Source organism: Homalodisca vitripennis, chromosome 7 (genome assembly GCF_021130785.1).
Source record: "Homalodisca vitripennis isolate AUS2020 chromosome 7, UT_GWSS_2.1, whole genome shotgun sequence".
Classification (NCBI taxonomy): domain Eukaryota; kingdom Metazoa; phylum Arthropoda; class Insecta; order Hemiptera; family Cicadellidae; genus Homalodisca; species Homalodisca vitripennis.
Window position 1 is genome coordinate 130080552 of NC_060213.1, and position 18712 is coordinate 130099263.

The window sequence follows — 18712 nt, forward strand, 5'->3', positions numbered from 1 at the left end:
GGATTCTTTTTTAATTATTCTTAAGAACCATCTATAAGCATGTTTTGTACCCTTGAGTAATATTCACTTTTATTTAATCTTATGTAACGATTGTGTTACTTTTATCTGCTTTTAGGTAGAAAACTTCTTTGCTTTTTAATGATTTTATTATAGTATTTTTATTTCTAAATGCATCTTTTATAATTTCAATACAAAAATAAGACAACTCTAAATTAGTGTTGGTGCCAATATACGGGTGATATGTGGTTTACCAATAAATGGTTGGTGGTTTGTGATCCATTACATTCAGTATTATGTAAGGATGGCAACCAGGGGTTTTTCGGACTTGTGACATCATTCAATTATACAAAAAAGGCAAATCTCGAAACATACTATTAATAATCTTTGTATCAATAAATCATGGTAAATTTCAGACATAAATCCTGTCAACTTCACAAACCTTCTTTCATCAAAAACAAATTTTAAACAAAAAAGTATCATGTAATCATAGTGAGGGGGGTTTTCACCTAACCTAATTTAAAATGTCACCCAAAGTCTTTACTGAACAATCACTACCTTAAATCCAAACACAAAACATAAAACACAAGAATGATTTTACAACAAACTGCAGCAGTAAGTGTACGGTCTATTGTGAATATTGGAACTGGGTAAATAAAGCACAATTTAACAGTATAAAAACTCTTATAGCTATATTACATTTGGCCACACTGAGATATAACAACAGGTATTTTTGGTTTATTATTGGGTCCAGTCGGCACATTCTCGATCTTTCGCATCACCAAGAGTCCGTCCACCACTCGGCCGAACACAACGTGTTTACCGTCCAGAAAGTTACACTTGGCACATGTCACAAAGAACTGGCACCCATTCATGTCCTTTCCACTGTTGGCCTGCAAAAGAACATTATAATTAATCTCTGTTCATGCTGTAGATAGAGCTTATATTGGTCACTGTTAAATTACATGAAAAACATAAAACCAATATTTAAGACTTTTATTGTTTTGTGACGCCTTTCGATAGCGAGGCTATCTTCTTCAGACACATCACAAAAGTAAATACAAAAAGTAAATTTGACTATTAATAATAGTTAACATATGTGATTTAATATTAATTTGTCCTGTGTGGCGTAGTGTGTAAATACAATTAAATTATTACTGGTATTATACTATATAAATTTTGAATGTTATTTTTGTAATCTTCGTTTTAAGTAATATTGAATTTTGTATTGGTCCATCTTCTTGATTTAATAGATCTTCTGTATTTGTTTGATTAATGTAATATGACTCCCATGCATTTAAATATCTTGGAGTGTTAACATGTTTTAATAGTTTTAGGTTTTTCTGTGATATAGTGTGTCCAGTATTGATACAATGGTGTGTGGCGGCCGATTTTTCTTTTCTGTTGAATTTAATGTGGGAGCAATGTTCTTTATATCGTGTATGAATTTTTCTTCTTGTTTGTCAAATTTTTGTTGCAATCATCACATTTAATTTGGTATATACCTGATTTATTAATAATTTCTTCTTCATCTTTTGGATTTTTTCAATTTATTCTTCAATTGACTTGTTGTTTTATATGTGACGTTTTTATTTGTATGTTTTTTTGAATGATTTTTGTACATCTTTAGATATATTTGTCCATGTAGTGCTTATCAAATTTGTGTTTGTGTCTTTAATAGGTAAAAGTGTTGTCTTTGAATTTTTGTCATGTTTCTTTTTTGCTTTTTTAAATATATGTTCGACTAATTCTGTTTTATATCCATTAAAAACGGCAACATCTTTTATATACTGAAGTTCTTTTTTGAATTTTTCTTTTGATAGAGGAGTGTTTAATAATCTATATATCAATGAATGGAAGACTGCTCGTTTTTGTGTTGGTGGATGATTTGAGTCATTTGTTATAAAACGATCAGTGTGTGTTGGTTTGCGATATATATTGAATTCTAATCGCTTTAAAATTGTGTTTTTTATTACTAAAATATCTAAAAAGGAAGTGAGTTGTTGGATTCAATTTCATGAGTAAATTTAATGCTGGAGTAAAATGAATTTAGGTGATTTATAAAGTTATTAAGGTTTTCATTTTTGTTGAACACTGCAAATATATCGTCAACATATTGAATCCAAATTCTTGGAAAGTATGGTAGAGATTCTTTAACTAAAATTTCAAAGTGACTCATGAAAATATTTGCAATGAAGCATGACAAAGGATTTCCCATTGCTGTTCCATCAGTTTGAAAATAAAATAAGTTTTTGAATTGAAAACAATTTTGATTCATACATAGATTAATTAGAAGCATGAACTCTTCAACTTCTTTGCTTGATAAATGTATGGACTGAAGCCAATCTTGTATTAAGAGAATCGTAGTGTTCATAGGTACGTTAGGATATAGAGAAGTCACATCAAAAGATACTAAGTACTCATCATCTTCAATTTCATTTTTTTTTAACTAAATTTAAAAATTCATATCTGTTTTTTATTGCTAATGAAGGAAATGCTGGTAGTTCTTTAAGTCTGGTTTGCAACCATTTAGACAGTAAATATGTTGGAGAATTTATTGATGACACTATAGGTCTCATTTCCTTTCCAGGTTTGTGAACTTTCGGTAAACAGTATAATCGAGGTAGAATGGGGTTTGATATTATAAGCTTTCTACATATTTCACTATTGATTACTATTTTACATTGTCTCATAGACTCTGAAGTTGAATGGACAATACATTGGACAAACAAGAAGAAAAATTCATACACAATATAAAGAACATTGCTCCCACATTAAATTCAACAGAAAAGAAAAATCTGCCGTCACACACCACTGTATCAATACTGGACACACTATATCACAGAAAAACCTAAAACTATTAAAACATGTTAACACTCCAAGATATTTTAAATGCATGGGAGTCATATTACATTAATTAAACAAATACAGAAGATCTATTAAATCAAGAAGATGGACCAATAACAAAATTCAATATCACTTAAACGAAGATTACAAAAATAACATTCAAAATTTATATAGTATAAATACCAGTAATAATTTAATTGTATTTTACACACTACGCCACACAGGACAAATTAATATTAAATCACATATGTTAACTATTATTAATAATCAAATTTACTTTTTGTATTTACTTTTGTGATGTGTCCGAAGAAGATAGCCTCGCTATCGAAAGGCCTCACAAAACAATAAGTCTTAAATATTGGTTTTATTTTTTTCATGTAATTTAATCTCTGTTCAAAATAAACCCCCACTGCAAAAAAACTGATTATCTTATTTGCTGGCGTGTAATCGTAGTAATGTGCTATACAAATGAGATTTGTTTTTGACATAATATTACAGGTACTTGTGAATTGTGCTAATACCGTTACGCATTGTTACCCAGACATGAATCGTTGTTTGTCTTTTGCTTCTACTGATTACTAGATTAGCGTAGAACAATATTTCGTCATATAAAACAGGAATTGTCTTATCACACTGGTGATTTCACAGTAGTCGCACAGTCCAGACAGATACCATGTGTTGCAGAGTCACGCCGCCCCGTTCAGCTGGTTCGTCGCTTTGTTGTACTTCCGTGTTTTACCCTACATTTCTCTAAACACACAAAAATTCAACAAAAACAAACATTACTAAACTCTTATTGAAAAAACACTTAAAAACTTGTTTTTATTCTTGATCACACTCCGCCACCCAAAATGCGAGTGCCTCCGGCCATCAGCGCGGCCTTCGGTGCTGCCGAAGCCCGCGCTGATGTCGACGAAAGAAAAACATCCCTCGAGACAGTACCTATCAGTAAAATTATCAAATCATTTAGAGGGGCTTGATCAGAAATAAATTTGAATTGTAATGGAAAGGCAAATACCGTGCAAATCATGTGATGCTGTGCGGCCGTAACCTCGGGATTCTCGAGAAAGATAGATAACAGCGACAACGATACCGATCACAATACTTGGAAACACTTGTAAGTTTGTAATTTTATAATTAAACAGTTTGTTTTTTTGTTGTATCGGTTGTTCTATAAATTTATCATTTTTTGTGTTCTTCATACTGGTGTGGTCGGTATAAAGAGCCAATGAGTACATATTACATTCATAGCAATTGTGTAAAATTGTGCTAATGACGTTACGCATTGTTATGTCGTTCCTACTTTAATTTGTTGTCTTTTGTATTATTGGGTTTTAGTGATGTCAGCACTTCGTTGTCCTTGGATCAAGTGTTTGCACACTGTGAAATAACAGTAGTGCACAGTATTCACTATTTGCATGTCAACCGTCCTGGAGTATTTTATGGTTTTATTCTTGTGATTGAATCATAGAAATGTCTGACATACACTGAGATGTTTTTGTGATGTCTGACATGGACACGGTTAGTGAAAATAACGTGGACCACATTTGAAAGACACTGAAATACTACTTTTTGCATTAAAAACTACGTAGATTCAACAAATCTCACAAAAGACAGCACAAAATATACTTTTATGTAAAAAAAACTTTTGTCAAGTAAAATCACTCACTGACTTATGAGTATAAAGAGCCAATGACAAATTAATTCGTCATGCAACAATGACTTTATTTATTTATTTATAATGATGGGTAGTGATGAGACAAGTGAAATAAATAACAGTACAGTAGTTCACTATTTTGCGCTAGATGGTTCCTCATTGTCTTACACTGAGATGTGAAAAATATAAACTGCATCGTTTACTAGGGCAATGATTGCGATGTAGGTATGATTACATGGCTCCTTGCTTCAAGGTCCTATACTGAAAAATAAACTGCATTTAAAAACGAGTGTGTAAATAATGTATGTAATGCATGAATAAATGCTGTACCTTGATTTTCATTCATTTAAGAGATCTACCAAATTCAACTACAAAAACAGTCAAAAAGGTGTTTTTACAAATATTTAGCTTAGAAAAATCATTTTTTTTATAATTAAAATTAACCAATAAATAAAAAATAATCACTTACTTCTTTAATTTTGTCATTTTTAGTAAGCCATTAAGTTATGAGAAGTATTAGGGATTACAATAAACACTCAACTAAATTTCATTTACATTAAAACTATCTCCAATAAATATAAATCCTGAATTTTGTACTGATGTAACAATGAAAACTGCACACAGTTATCTCTCTTGTACTTTTGATAGTAAATTACACTATTCTTGTGCTTGTAAACTGTCTGATCCAAAAAGTTGATATGATTCCATCATGTATCCAAAAATTTTAATTTACATATTAGTATTTTATCCTGTCATTTTACAGAATAAAGGAATTACCAAAAACAATGAATTACATAGTAAAGTAGAATATTATTATCTACATTAATTTAATTAATTTAGAAGAACTATCCAGAATTTTCTTATTTTAAGACTGCTATGGGGAGGACAGCTAATGACAAAATTTGCTGCCAGAATGATGTATTCATTTGGCTGATTTACGAAGCAAAATCTGATTGGCTTGCCAAGTTCAATTCTCTAAAAACGTATGTTTCAAATTATATCCTTCAAAATTATTTCAAAACCTAGTAAAATATTTGTTAATAATATATTGCTGAAAGTTGTTCTGAGTGCATCAAACATGTTCTATACATTTGTTGAGCGAATCTGCATCCCAAGACCATAAAAGACCATTCACCCAGAGAATTAGAGTTAAACAGGTTTAGTAATTACATAGGAGGCAGCAGTTCTTACCATTGACAGCAATCCTGGAGCATCATGTTTTATTATAAAATTTTCATCTAAAAATGTTCCGCCTCCGTATATACTCATAACTCCTGTGCCGTCTCCCTGAAAAATCAATTCTAGTTAGACACTCACAAATTATATTCCCTGTAACAAGTAATTTAGCAGTAAGGATAATGCACTAAAATTGTTATATTGAATTAAACTAGTATATATGAATTCAGCAAAGAACACAACATAATTCATTATAGATTATGCATTTCTGTTCTTGTTAATTTAAGAAAACTTAATTTGTTTTTCTTTTTTGTTTGATAAATCATTAAATAATTAGTAAGCGTATTTTGTACTTTACTTATTAATATTATATTGTGTTTATTTATATTATTATATATAAAAATATTTGTAACCTATATTCAACTACAGTTCAACTACCAAATACATGACAAAAACACAGTACATGTTCCTGGATGTATGAGGTATATTCAAAAAATAACAGGAATTTTCATTTTTCAAGAAAAATATTTATTTATTCATCTTCATTAATATTGTCACAAAATAGTCCCCATTAGATATTGTGCACTTATGCCATAGCTTCTTCCAATCCACGAAACACTTCTAAAACTCGATTTTTGACTAAATGTCTACTGATCTATTTGAATATGCAGCATTGAATAAACTAACTGCTTCATGAAAATTTCTCCTAGCTTCACCATAAAACAAAATCATCTCTATTCTATCTTCATTTGACTGCGCCATATTTATTACATATGAAATAACAATGAAACATAACACAGTAGTAACAGGACTGAATGTGTCTCACTTACTAACTACTGGTTGCAACCAATAAGAGACAACATGGCAAAACCAGCCATAATATTGTTATTATTATTGGTATTTCTAGGACTTCCAACTGGACTTTGATTAGACAAAACAAAATCTAACAAATGCTAGGTTATTCGTGGTTATTGATTCTTGTAATAATTTCTTTTCAATTTGGTTTTTTTTTGGTTGGTTTTTATTTTAAATTCTCAAAATAATTAGTGAGTGAATGTTTTATCTGCATTACAATAACTTTAATGTAACTTAAATTTGTGGGATTTTATAAAACAATTCAAACAATCACCAAATTTGATAGAGTAACATTAGAGACGTCTAGTTTGTGCCACTCTTCTTCTTTTAATAACACCTTTAAAATGAGATGCTACTTGCTAGGAATTACAATTTAAACATTTTGACTTACCCCCAAACCTAACCCATTTTGAAGGTAGGAGGTCAAAAATGTTCTTATACAAAAAAAAACTCCTCAGTTGATCCTATAATCATGCCTCAAAGTAAATCACTTCATCTCTATTCATAAGAAAATTAAGTTAATTAAGTAGGAGGTCAAAAATGTTCTTATACAAAAAAAAAACTCCTCAGTTGATCCTATAATCATGCCTCAAAGTAAATCACTTAATCTCTATTCATAAGAAAATTAAGTTAATGAGGGGTTGGGACTTTTAAGATACCTGGTATAATGCAATAAAGGTTTAACCATACACAGTGTTACCATAAATTAATAAGTAATTTAATTACTAACGATTAATGCGAATGTTGAGTTTAGCTTCGTTTCACCTTCCACTTAGTGCAGCATCTGAAATCTGACGCTGTTACAGACTTGACTCCTGGAATCTGGAGTAAATGTCCATCTGAAGAAATCCAAAAAAGGTTGGCAACGAAGAAATTCAAAACAAACTTTTGGTATCATTGCGACATCAGAGACACCTAGTGTAATCTCAATGAAAATGTATTCTCATCGTCTCATCAGATGCACAATTGAGTGAGCACTACAATGTTTGGACACATCTTAAAGCACAGCAGAGCAACCAAGTTTTCTACACGTATGTTGCACTAAGTGGAAAGTGAAATAGAGTTTAACTGAACATTCACATGGAATAAACCCTTCCCAACCACACCTATGTTATGACACTTAGTTTAACTATCTTTGATTCACCATAGGTTGAGAAAATTTGGTTAAATATAGATAAAAATAAACTTTTAACAAAGAACAATACACTAATTAGACTTACGTTTACAAAATCTCCACCTTGGATCATAAAGTCTTTGATGACTCGATGGAATGTTGCTCCCTTGAAGCCGAGAGGAACACCATCCTTGCGGTACTCTCCGGTGCAAAACTGTCTGAAGTTTTCACTTGTCTTGGGCACAACATCAGCAAACAGCTCCATTACCATCCTGCCAATTTCCTGAAACGTTAAAACAGTAAATAACAAATTGGGCAGGTCCCAGTGTAACTAGTAATAAATCTCTGACTGCATTCATGACGATGATACAACTATTAACCTTTCATAGATACTTTCAAGTTCCATGGATACCTAGACAGAAAAAATTCCTCCTCTGTAAAATATTAACTGATATATAAATTACTCACAGTATAAAACATTTACTTACCTAATGAAGTGAACATTTTATTTACAACACTACAATAGCAGTTATTTTTAACCTTTAGAGTACAATGTTCTTTCAGGAGATAATCACATAAGAGTTATATAGCTATTACACAGGAAGAGGCACTGGAAAGGTTAAGAACTCTATCTGAACCATCACTTTCTAAAGATATCTTGCTTGTACTGTAATTGATAGAACAATAATTATTGTGTTAAATTATTTTTTTTAATGTTGAAAGACTGGGAAGTCTCTGTGAAGAAAGATATGGACCTAGAAGAGTTGAAGAGAACTTGCAAGAATGCTGACAGAGAGAAGGCAGAAATACGGAATAATAGGTTTTAGTATTACATTAGTTCTACAGTAGGTAGGCTAATTTTCCATTTAATTTTTGGTACTTTGGGATTATACCGACCACACCAGTATGAAGAACACAAAAATAGAAATTTATAGAAACAAACATGATAGAACGAAAAAACAACTCTTCAATTACAAAATTACAAACTTACAAGCATTTCCAGGTATTGTGATCGGTATTGTTGTCGCTGTTATCTTATCTTTCTCGAGAATCCTGATTACGGCAGGCCGCGCGGCATCACGTGATTTGCACGGTACATCGTTGCCTTTCCATTACAATTCAATTTATATTTCTGATTAGCCCCTCTAGAATTTGATATTTTACTGATAGGTACTATCTCGAGGGATGTTTTTCTTTCGTCGACATCAGCGCGGGGCAGCACCGAAGGTGCTGCCGAAGCCCGCGCTGATGGCCGGAGGCACTCGCATTTTGGGTGGCGGAATGTGATCAAGAATAAAAACAAGTTTTTGAGTGTTTTTTTTAATAAAAAGTTTAGTTTGGTAAATGTTTGTTTTTGTTGAATTTTTGTGTTTGGAGAAATGTAGAGGAAAAACACGGAAGTACAACAAAGCGATGCACCAGCTGAACGGGCGGCGAGACTCTGCAATCACGTTATCTACTAGACGCTCGACTTTGACCTCTGTCTGAGGATGGGGAGGGGTTTGCGATAAGACAATTCCTGTTTTATATTGACGAAATATTGTTCTACGCTAATCTAGTAATCAGTAGAAACGAAATGTGAAATAACGATTCATGTCTGGGTGTGGTCGGTATAATCCCAAAGTACCAATTTTTAAATCGTTCTAGGATAGCGTTTACCATGGATTAAAATAAAAAGCATGTCCAGTTGATTTAGTACCCTTGAGATAGTACTTATCAGTAAAATATCAAATTCTACAGGGGCTGATCAGAAATATAAATTAAAAAGTAATGCAAAGAAATGTATCTGAAGTGCAAAAAACTAAACAAATCATGTAAAAACCCAATATTAATATATACATGGACAGTAATAGAAAAACTTACCATTAAAAGGAAATACTCTTGTCTCGGTCAAAACGTAAACTCGTAACATGTCTGACAAAACACTCCGACAGAATTCGCTACGATTCATCGAACTAGTGGATGATTGATCCATGATTGACAAGCACTAACTCGATCCGAACTACAGTACACAATATCTTGTGAAGCACTGGACCACAGCCCCAGAGCGCTCAGATAACAGATCAGTCCCGGCTGAGGATAACATTGAAGTACACAGATGTCAAGAGACACAACACACAAACAGAACATTAAAATATTAAACACTGAACTATTTATAAATATAGCCCCTAAAACCATATTATTTTTTATTTGCATCCCCTGAAACCAGATATAGGCTATTTTTGTTCAGGTGGATGAGCACAATACGTTAATAACGTCAAACTCGTGATTTGCCCGGTCGGCTTATAACCTCATAGATACCCTTAAAGTCTTTCAGTAAACAAATTGGAATATATTCATTCATTATTAAATTGAAGTATATTTAATAGTTATCAATAAAAGTATAACTTATTTATAATGATCTAACCTATCTTCAACTTACCGTTGCGCCAACACTTATGTCAAAGAATACGACTGGATTGTTTGGATTTCTCAACTGAGACTGAATTTGATTCCAAGTAGGCATATTTACAGTTTAATTGAATATTCAAAAGGATTAAATATTAAGTATTTTGAACTAGTTTAAATTAAAGTCTAAAGAGTTGCAAGGTTAATTCTCACAACTGTTTACAAACAAACTATACCATTCCGTTCACCAAATCCCTCCCAACAGCCCAACAACACACAATCAGGACTTCCACTTTATGCTGTCAAAATTCCCTTGGCCAAACACTAAATTTCCCGACCTTTTTCTCTGACAATTTTTCTCTAATGATTCCAGTAGTTTAATTTTCAATAATAAGTATCCTGATTGTTATCTACAAGCAAATATTTAGGACAAACAATAAAATACTTTAAATAGTTTAATATGGTGTTGTTCAATTTTGTAATGTATAATAATATTCTTGTATTTATTAAATCAAATTACAATTAATTAGAAAGGGAAAATGAAAACGTTGCAAAACATATATGTGGCACAAAGACATAAAAAATCTACTTAGTCACAATAATCCAAATTTAAATATTCGAAGTAAAATGTGTATGGCGAGTAAAAGTCAACAAATAAATTTTACCTACTTCAATTTGCAGCAATGCAATTCATTATAGAATGTTCTATGGTCATTGAATCGTTTTGCTGATAAATAATTTCAAACACGTTCGAACAAATTTGAACATTTGTGTATAACTCTATGATTATGTACAGTTTATTGTTTATTACTTCATTTGTTTGTTTTCCATGCTTACGCACAGAAAAAGCGCAGGCAAGGTTGACACATGTAGGCATTCCTTTTAATATAAATGTTAATAATAATACTTCGTACTGTAATAATTATGTTTTTCCTGCCTTATTTTATATACCTAGCTGTTTTGTGTGGAATGTCATTTTATTTTAATTGATTTGAATAAGGTGCCCAAGAACTCTTGTTTGCTAAAGAAAAACACAAGATGAAAAATTAAAGTTTATTGAAATCAGCAAGACAATTTTGCTTGAAAGCTATATTATTTTACATCAAGAACAGGTTAGTATTTAATAATGACCATGATGATGTATCATTTTTACTTTCTCAAAATGCAAGTATAAAACATGTATCTACAATTTATCATTCACGTGAATGCAATGGAATTTTATAAATTAAACAATGAATAGAGAACAGAGCTCAATAGCTTTCCAACTCTCGAACACTGCTGTATTTCTAATTTATTAGCAATGGCTTTCTCCCATGTAGTCGTGGAAAGGTTATTCAGCGCAATAAAAGTGAGAAATAAATAAATTGCAATAATGTGACACCTTCAAGTGTTTTACTGGAGTGCCATTTACTATTGGTCTCTTCTTCAGTTCTCTGTGGTTGGTCGGTTAGTACAGACCTATTGTGACCTGTATTCTTTAGTTCACTTTTAATAATTAATTAGAGTTTTGCTTTTATTAAGTGCATCTTTTAGAGATATGTGTTAATGAAGTTGACACAAAGTATGATTGTTGTGATTTCTGACATCACTGTAATTATGCGTGTCACAACATTTTTGTATGATCTGTCTATTTTACCCCAGATAGTAGTTATGCGTTAGGTTAGTTATTCACATAAAGAAGAGATTAGATTTCAGATCTTGATACGAAGTGCTTCTGATTTTGTGTATCAATAAACGATGAAAAAACCCCTAAACAATCTTGATAAGTATAGTTTACTGTGGATAATGATTGTTGAATTAGATGGTGCTTCTTAACATTATAGGTTTCAGCAAGACTAAACTTGAGGGAGAACCCTCTTTCGTACGCTTTCCTGCTATTGTTGGAATTGAATCTGAACCTCTTCCAAGGCGTCATGGCTTAAATTATGGGTATAACCTCATGACGGCTGCGGCAAAGAATTTCACCTTGTTGCAATTCCAATCCTCCATACATACCTGTATTGAATGTTCTGTTACACTAGACGCAGTGCAAAAGAACTTTTAAAGAAAAATTGTTTAAGTGTTGTACGGGATTTCTCAGCTTCTTGTTCTTGTGAATAAAATCAGCCCTTTAATCCTATAGTTTTACAGTGTCCAGTCATATTTGATTAAAATATTTCATAAGGTTCAGCTTAACTCAACTGTGCATGGTTTTATTGAACTGAGTTGGAGAATGTTTTCTTCGTAATGATCTACTCCAAACTTGTTTAGAATTAGTGAATGATAGATTTTAAGCCATATAATAGCCGTTTAAATTTAAAGTTCAAATGAAGAAAATAAATATTTACTCCTATTTATGTATTAACTGCATGTATTAGTAGTTTTTTCAGGTTATTGTGTTGCGTATCTGGAACAAATATAGGAAAACACTAAACAACCGATTTTGTGGACTGTACAGTTTTGAAGGAGGATTTGGCCATCTGGTAAATCTCCTGGTTTGGCCACAATCGGGCTGCAAATAAAAGCACACAAGATATTTCTCCTCCATTTAAGTGTTAAAGTACCGTCCCGGTACTTTGATTCACCTCTTCTATTTAGGTATTCACCCCTTTGGTCCTTTTTACTGAAATAATTTCACAACTTTCGGGTTATAAAAAAAATAACAATGTCGAGTCTTCTAAGCAACACTCTACCCTGATAAAACCCACATAACAGTGTTGTTGATAATTGATATTACCTTGAGGCTCTGCCTTCTTTACTTCAAACATGGGTTATCAATCCTGGTTGATACACAGGGCCTAGAATATGCCCATCAAATTTGAATACTATCCGTTTAATAATAAGACATCCAGTCCAGTTAACTAATTCACTGTTTACATTGGAGACTTTCATCCCTCAGGTCACATTAAATTGAAATCAGGCTATGATCCAGGGATCAACACATCACATTTAGATTTTAATCATGATCAATTTTGCAATAATTGCTAAATACTGTTTTGTCATGGGTTAATGATCTCTCGGGTTCAATCGGTTTGAGTAACGAACTTAAGTTCTGAATTTACAAGAGAAAATGAGAAAATCTTGCTTAAGATACAGCCCCTAGAGTGTTCACAGAGAGGCAGACAAACTTTGAAATTGTTTTTCTTTGCTTGTTCAGTGTTAGGCGTCACTACTTTCGGCTAATTACGAGCAAAGAAATTTAAAAGCCATCTACCACAACTAAAAATTAGTTACAAATACTCGCCAAAAAGAGATTATGTGAGAGCCTTTGATTATGTACAAATCTATGAAAGATATCACATCCAATGCTAAAATCTGTTGTCACTTAAAACGCTGTCTAGCGACATACGAAGACCATAGTGATTATAAATATATTTTGGGAAACTACTAAAGATATGTAGTGTTGAATAATCAATTATTGATTAATCACTCTATAATCAGTTGTATAAACTCTGGCAATAATAAAACATATTCAACATTTTAAATTTAATTCTTGAGAATTTGGTAATTACCTTTACATTAAAATGGATTAAAACTTTGAACAAAGATTTAGTGTAATAGTGCTTTCTATGCAGTAAAGGACAAAACTAGCTTTGCGAACCAAATTTCTGTCACACTCACACAATCGACATATGGATACAACAAGGTCTACTTCTGCAAAGTCAAAGAAAGAGCCAAGGGAAGTGAGTGAGCGTAAAGAGGAAAGAAAAGTTCTATAGTAAACAACAAACTCTTTCCACTTTACTCTATGCTCACCCTAGCCTATTGTCAAAGTCGCACTCATTACCAAAAACTGACCACCGTGAAGTTAGCGTCACTTTATCGTCCGTCTGTATTCCGTGCAACAATTTTGCAGTCAACAATCTGAAGGCGCTAACAAACATTCAAAATCTGAAAAAATAGTATAAAACTAATTATTAAAAAACGATCTTTCACAAAATCTACACAGTTAATCGTATTTATTACTTACCACAAAGAATTCCCGTTAATATACTTTAATTATACTTTAATATACCAACGTCAAAAAGGTGGTGTCGGCCGTCAGAGGTCCTATCGTCTAAATTAAATGCACCGTTAGACGGGCGTTCTCGTATAAAAGTAACTCCTGAGACTTAACCAAACAAGTGCCCGCAATGAAACTTTGTACACAGATGCTCTATAAGCTGAACTTTAATATACCAACGTCAAAAAGGTGGTGTCGGCTGTCAGAGGTCCTATCGTCTAAATTAAATGCACCGTTAGACGGGGCGTTCTCGTATAAAAATTGCTCCTGAGACTAAACCAAACAAGTGCCCACAATGAAACTTTGTACACAGATGCTCTGTAAGCTGAACTTTAATATACCAACGTCAAATAGGTGGTGTCGGCCGTCAGAGGTCCTATCGTCAAAATTAAATGCACGGTTTAGACGGGCGTTCTCGTATAAAAGTCACTCCTGAGACTTAACCAAACAAGTGCCCGCAATGAAACTTTGTACACAGATGCTCTGTAAGCTGAACTTTAATATACCAACGTCAAAAAAGGTGGTGTCGGCCGTCAGAGGTCCTATCGTCGAAATTAAATGCACCGTTAGACGGGGCGTTCTCGTATAAAAGTCGCTCCTGAGACTAAACCAAACAAGTGCCCGCAATGAAACTTTGTACACAGATGCTCTGTAAGCTGAACTTTAATATACCAACGTCAAATAGGTGGTGTCGGCCGTCAGAGGTCCTATCGTCAAAATTAAATGCACGGTTAGACGGGGCGTTCTCGTATAAAAGTCACTCCTGAGACTTAACCAAAAACAAGTGCCCGCAATGAAACTTTGTACACAGATGCTCTGTAAGCTGAACTTTAATATACCAACGTCAAAAAGGTGGTGTCGGCCGTCAGAGGTCCTATCGTCGAAATTAAATGCACCGTTAGACGGGGCGTTCTCGTATAAAAGTCGCTCCTGAGACTAAACCAAACAAGTGCCCGCAATGAAACTTTGTACACAGATGCTCTGTAAGCTGAACTTTAATATACCAACGTCAAATAGGTGGTGTCGGCCGTCAGAGGTCCTATCGTCAAAATTAAATGCACGGTTTAGACGGGCGTTCTCGTATAAAAGTCACTCCTGAGACTTAACCAAACAAGTGCCCGCAATGAAACTTTGTACACAGATGCTCTGTAAGCTGAACTTTAATATACCAACGTCAAAAAGGTGGTGTCGGCCGTCAGAGGTCCTATCGTCGAAATTAAATGCACCGTTAGACGGGGCGTTCTCGTATAAAAGTCGCTCCTGAGACTAAACCAAACAAGTGCCCGCAATGAAACTTTGTACACAGATGCTCTGTAAGCTGAACTTTAATATACCAACGTCAAATAGGTGGTGTCGGCCGTCAGAGGTCCTATCGTCAAAATTAAATGCACGGTTAGACGGGCGTTCTCGTATAAAAGTCACTCCTGAGACTTAACCAAACAAGTGCCCGCAATGGAAACTTTGTACACAGATGCTCTGTAAGCTGAAACTTTAATATACCAACGTCAAAAAGGTGGTGTCGGCCGTCAGAGGTCCTATCGTCTAAATTAAATGCTCGTCCTAACTTCCGCGTGCCGATGTTGTGTACCCCACAACGCCATACTCATTGCCCGAAATAAACAATGACCGTCCCCTATAACCTTAACTCTTTCAAACACCTCCTAAAATAAATTTTACTTATTTTATTATTATTATAACATAATACGCATTATTGATTACATATTACAATGGTCGCATCATATAACTTGTTTTGAAAATAAGCAAAAACTGCTCATTTAGAAGATTAGGATAAGTTTATAACAGAAATATGAAAAAGTATATATTTTACTTATATCGCCTCCTTCATTTGGTCTTAGTGATTTATCTATTGTCCAGGACTATTCAGGCCAGTCTTCAAACCTCTTTTTATCTCAATAGCATCATTTAAAAGTCATTTTTAAATACTACACATTATACAAAATTTACACAACTATGAAACCTTTGTTAAAGTTAATGCAGGCCTACCTTGTCTCTGCTATTATATTCCATAATGGTAGTAGCGACACCACGCAACAAAGCCATGACAAAGTAGCAGATTTATCAACCAACAGGATTTAGTATAACTGACAAATCCTGAAAAAATATCGAAACATGTATCTTCGGCCAGTAAGGAGGATAATGTGTTTAAGTTGTAAGCGTAAATACATGTGCATTGATTATTTTTAAACGATTACTTAATAAATGTTTTAAATTCAATAGTTCCATTTTACTAAATTATTTTAATTCCATAATAATACTTAATAAATTTCAAATTGAATCACAGTTAAGTCACCGTAACTTATAATAAACTACTTTTATTATGGATATGATAGATGGTGGTTAGCACTATAAGGTCAGATGTTAATGCACAGCAAATAAATAAATTTGTTTGTAAAAGACTGGCCTCTGTATTCACTGTTCTTAAATCCGCGCATGCATTTATGTTTTAATTGTCATATTTATAAAAACACGTGCACAAAAAAATAATATAATACCGTAATGCTCAGTTTAAATATGACTTTGAAAATATTTTAAATGCATCAATAAATCCTACTTTAAGAAATTGGATCGGGTCCAGAATATATTAATTTAATATCTTCCTTGCTGTGTACAGATAGGCATGGTAAGAACCAATATCGTCGTGTAATAATTTAATTTATGTTCATTACAGGTAATGTTTTGTCTAGAAAATCGTATTACAAAATTAAACCATGTTTTGTAACTGGTATGAACAAAATAATTTTTCTGTAGAAAGGTTTAAACTAAAAAAAGTTGTGTTAGATTACGTGTAACCACTGAGTTTTGAAATTAACTGTTAAGAATAAATCTCTTATTATATTTTCCGTTATTTGTAAAGTACGGAATGTTTATGTTAAAATTCAAACTTGTTGCTATTTGATAAATAAAATAATCAATTGAAGCCTACATCTGTTGTTTTCAGATGGATGATATACATAATTTCGATTTCACTATTAGTACGAAATGATAGACTTTATCTATTACGTCATAATTATGTATCATTAAAAATTTAATCGCGAGTGATAAGTATAAAATATTAATACCAATTTATCCATACCAGGTAAAGTTTATAACATGTTTTAAAATTTTAAAATTAATTACCTCAGATAACAGGATACAGAAGATCAAGTAGCACTCCGTGTGTTGAACTTTGCACTAATGCAAACAACGTTCACAGATCACAGCCAATCCAAGAATGGTGCCAAACATCCCTCAGGCATCGTTTTTATATTTATTTGACATATTGGAGATTTACAACGGGGAACAGAAGGAAGATGGTCCTAGACTACTGTAGGGTTTTCAGCAAAGTGTGAGGTCCAACTTTCTCCGGGGTTCAAAGGGCGCCGCCCGTGTGCCGCCCTTGTGCCAGCAATTTTGAATAGAATTTATGATTCTATTGGCAAATCCCAATATTCACTTTGCCTAGTAGAAGCAAGGACATCGCTACCTACCATACAAAAGCAAGGAATGCAAAATCAGAACTAGGCATTTTCCTCTCAATGTCTTCCAGGACGTTACTTAAACTACAAGTTTAAAAAAGATCTACAGGGTGATTCAAAACTAAACGGCAATCTCTCGGGAGCTTATTCTATAGCTAAAAACAAGTAAAAAAGTTTATATAACCATATGCCCGGAAACGCTTCGTTAGCGAGTTACGCCTAGCGAAAGATTTCGCCCGGATTTCAGAACATTTGGTGAAGTCAGGCCGTATAAAAATGGTAAAGGTAGTTACAAAGATATAAATACGATTGTTTTTTATGTTTTTATATCTGACAAATTTATTAAAAATTCGTCCCAGAGCTGTAAAATGCAATACTTTCAGAGATATCTTACGTAAAACACAAGAATTGGTGCAAAGAAATAACACATTTTTGTGTTTAACGTAAGATTACTTCCATAAATGTTAAATAAAGGTCATTTTTTTCTTAAAACAGATTTGTAGAACATTTAATTCTGAAAAGATTCATGTGAATTACTTAGGAAAAAAATTAATAATAGGTATTGAAATTTAGCTTTATTTAAAAATAAAACAGACGCACAAAAATGCATATTCTTATCTGCATAGAATATTAACTAATGTTTAGGTTGTGAGTAACAGCTGATCATTTATTCTAGACTGAACATTAACATAAAATGTATTTACCTTTATAAAACTGTAATAATCACCTATAATAGTTGCTCAAAGTGTCCTCCGTTGTTAGCAATGCACGTTTTCGCACGACGAATCCACTCTTTTCTAGCGCGTTTCATAACGTTTGGAGCATTCTTGATAGTTTTTCTGCCGCCTCTGTAATGCGATTACGTAACTCCTCTATGGTGTTAATCCGTTTTGAATAAACAATTGACTTCATCCAACCCCATAAGAAAATGTCTGCTGGCGCGAGGTCAGGAGAACGTGGTGGCCATTATTACTGGTCCATTTCGACCAATCCATTGTCTACCGTATGTATCATTTAAATAGTTTTTCACATCATTAGAAAAATGTGGAGGTGCTCCGTCGTGCATAAACCATGCATTTATTCTGTTTTGAACAGGAATATCTTCCAAGAGGGTAGGCAGGTTTGTTCTTAAAAAATTTAAGTACGCTACTCCATTAAGTCGATTAGGGAGGAAAAATGGACCAATCAAATTATCACCCAGAACACCAAGCCATACATTG

General features: G+C 33.1%; 1 protein-coding gene across 1 annotated transcript; it reads right to left on the reverse strand.

Annotated features, from left to right (window-relative positions):
• Nucleotides 1-662: 662 nt before the first annotated feature.
• LOC124366604 (peptidyl-prolyl cis-trans isomerase H) lies at nt 663-10300 on the reverse strand. Its single transcript, XM_046823198.1, has 4 exons — nt 10069-10300; nt 7753-7929; nt 5693-5788; nt 663-890 (listed from the first exon to the last, which is right to left on the reverse strand). The coding sequence occupies exons 1-4, from the start codon at nt 10150-10152 to the stop codon at nt 693-695; spliced, it is 555 nt and encodes a 184-aa protein (XP_046679154.1). The 5' UTR covers nt 10153-10300; the 3' UTR covers nt 663-692.
• Between the last annotated feature and the right edge of the window lie 8412 nt (nt 10301-18712).

Coding starts and splice junctions, on each gene's coding strand:
- LOC124366604 (XM_046823198.1), bottom strand. CDS start 10,152: ATGCCTACTTGGAATCAAATTCAGTCTCAGTTGAGAAATCCAAACAAT. Junction 7,930..10,068: donor ACATAAGTGTTGGCGCAACG/GTAAGTTGAAGA, acceptor TTAACGTTTCAG/GAAATTGGCAGGATGGTAAT. Junction 5,789..7,752: donor AAGGTGGAGATTTTGTAAAC/GTAAGTCTAATT, acceptor TTGATTTTTCAG/GGAGACGGCACAGGAGTTAT.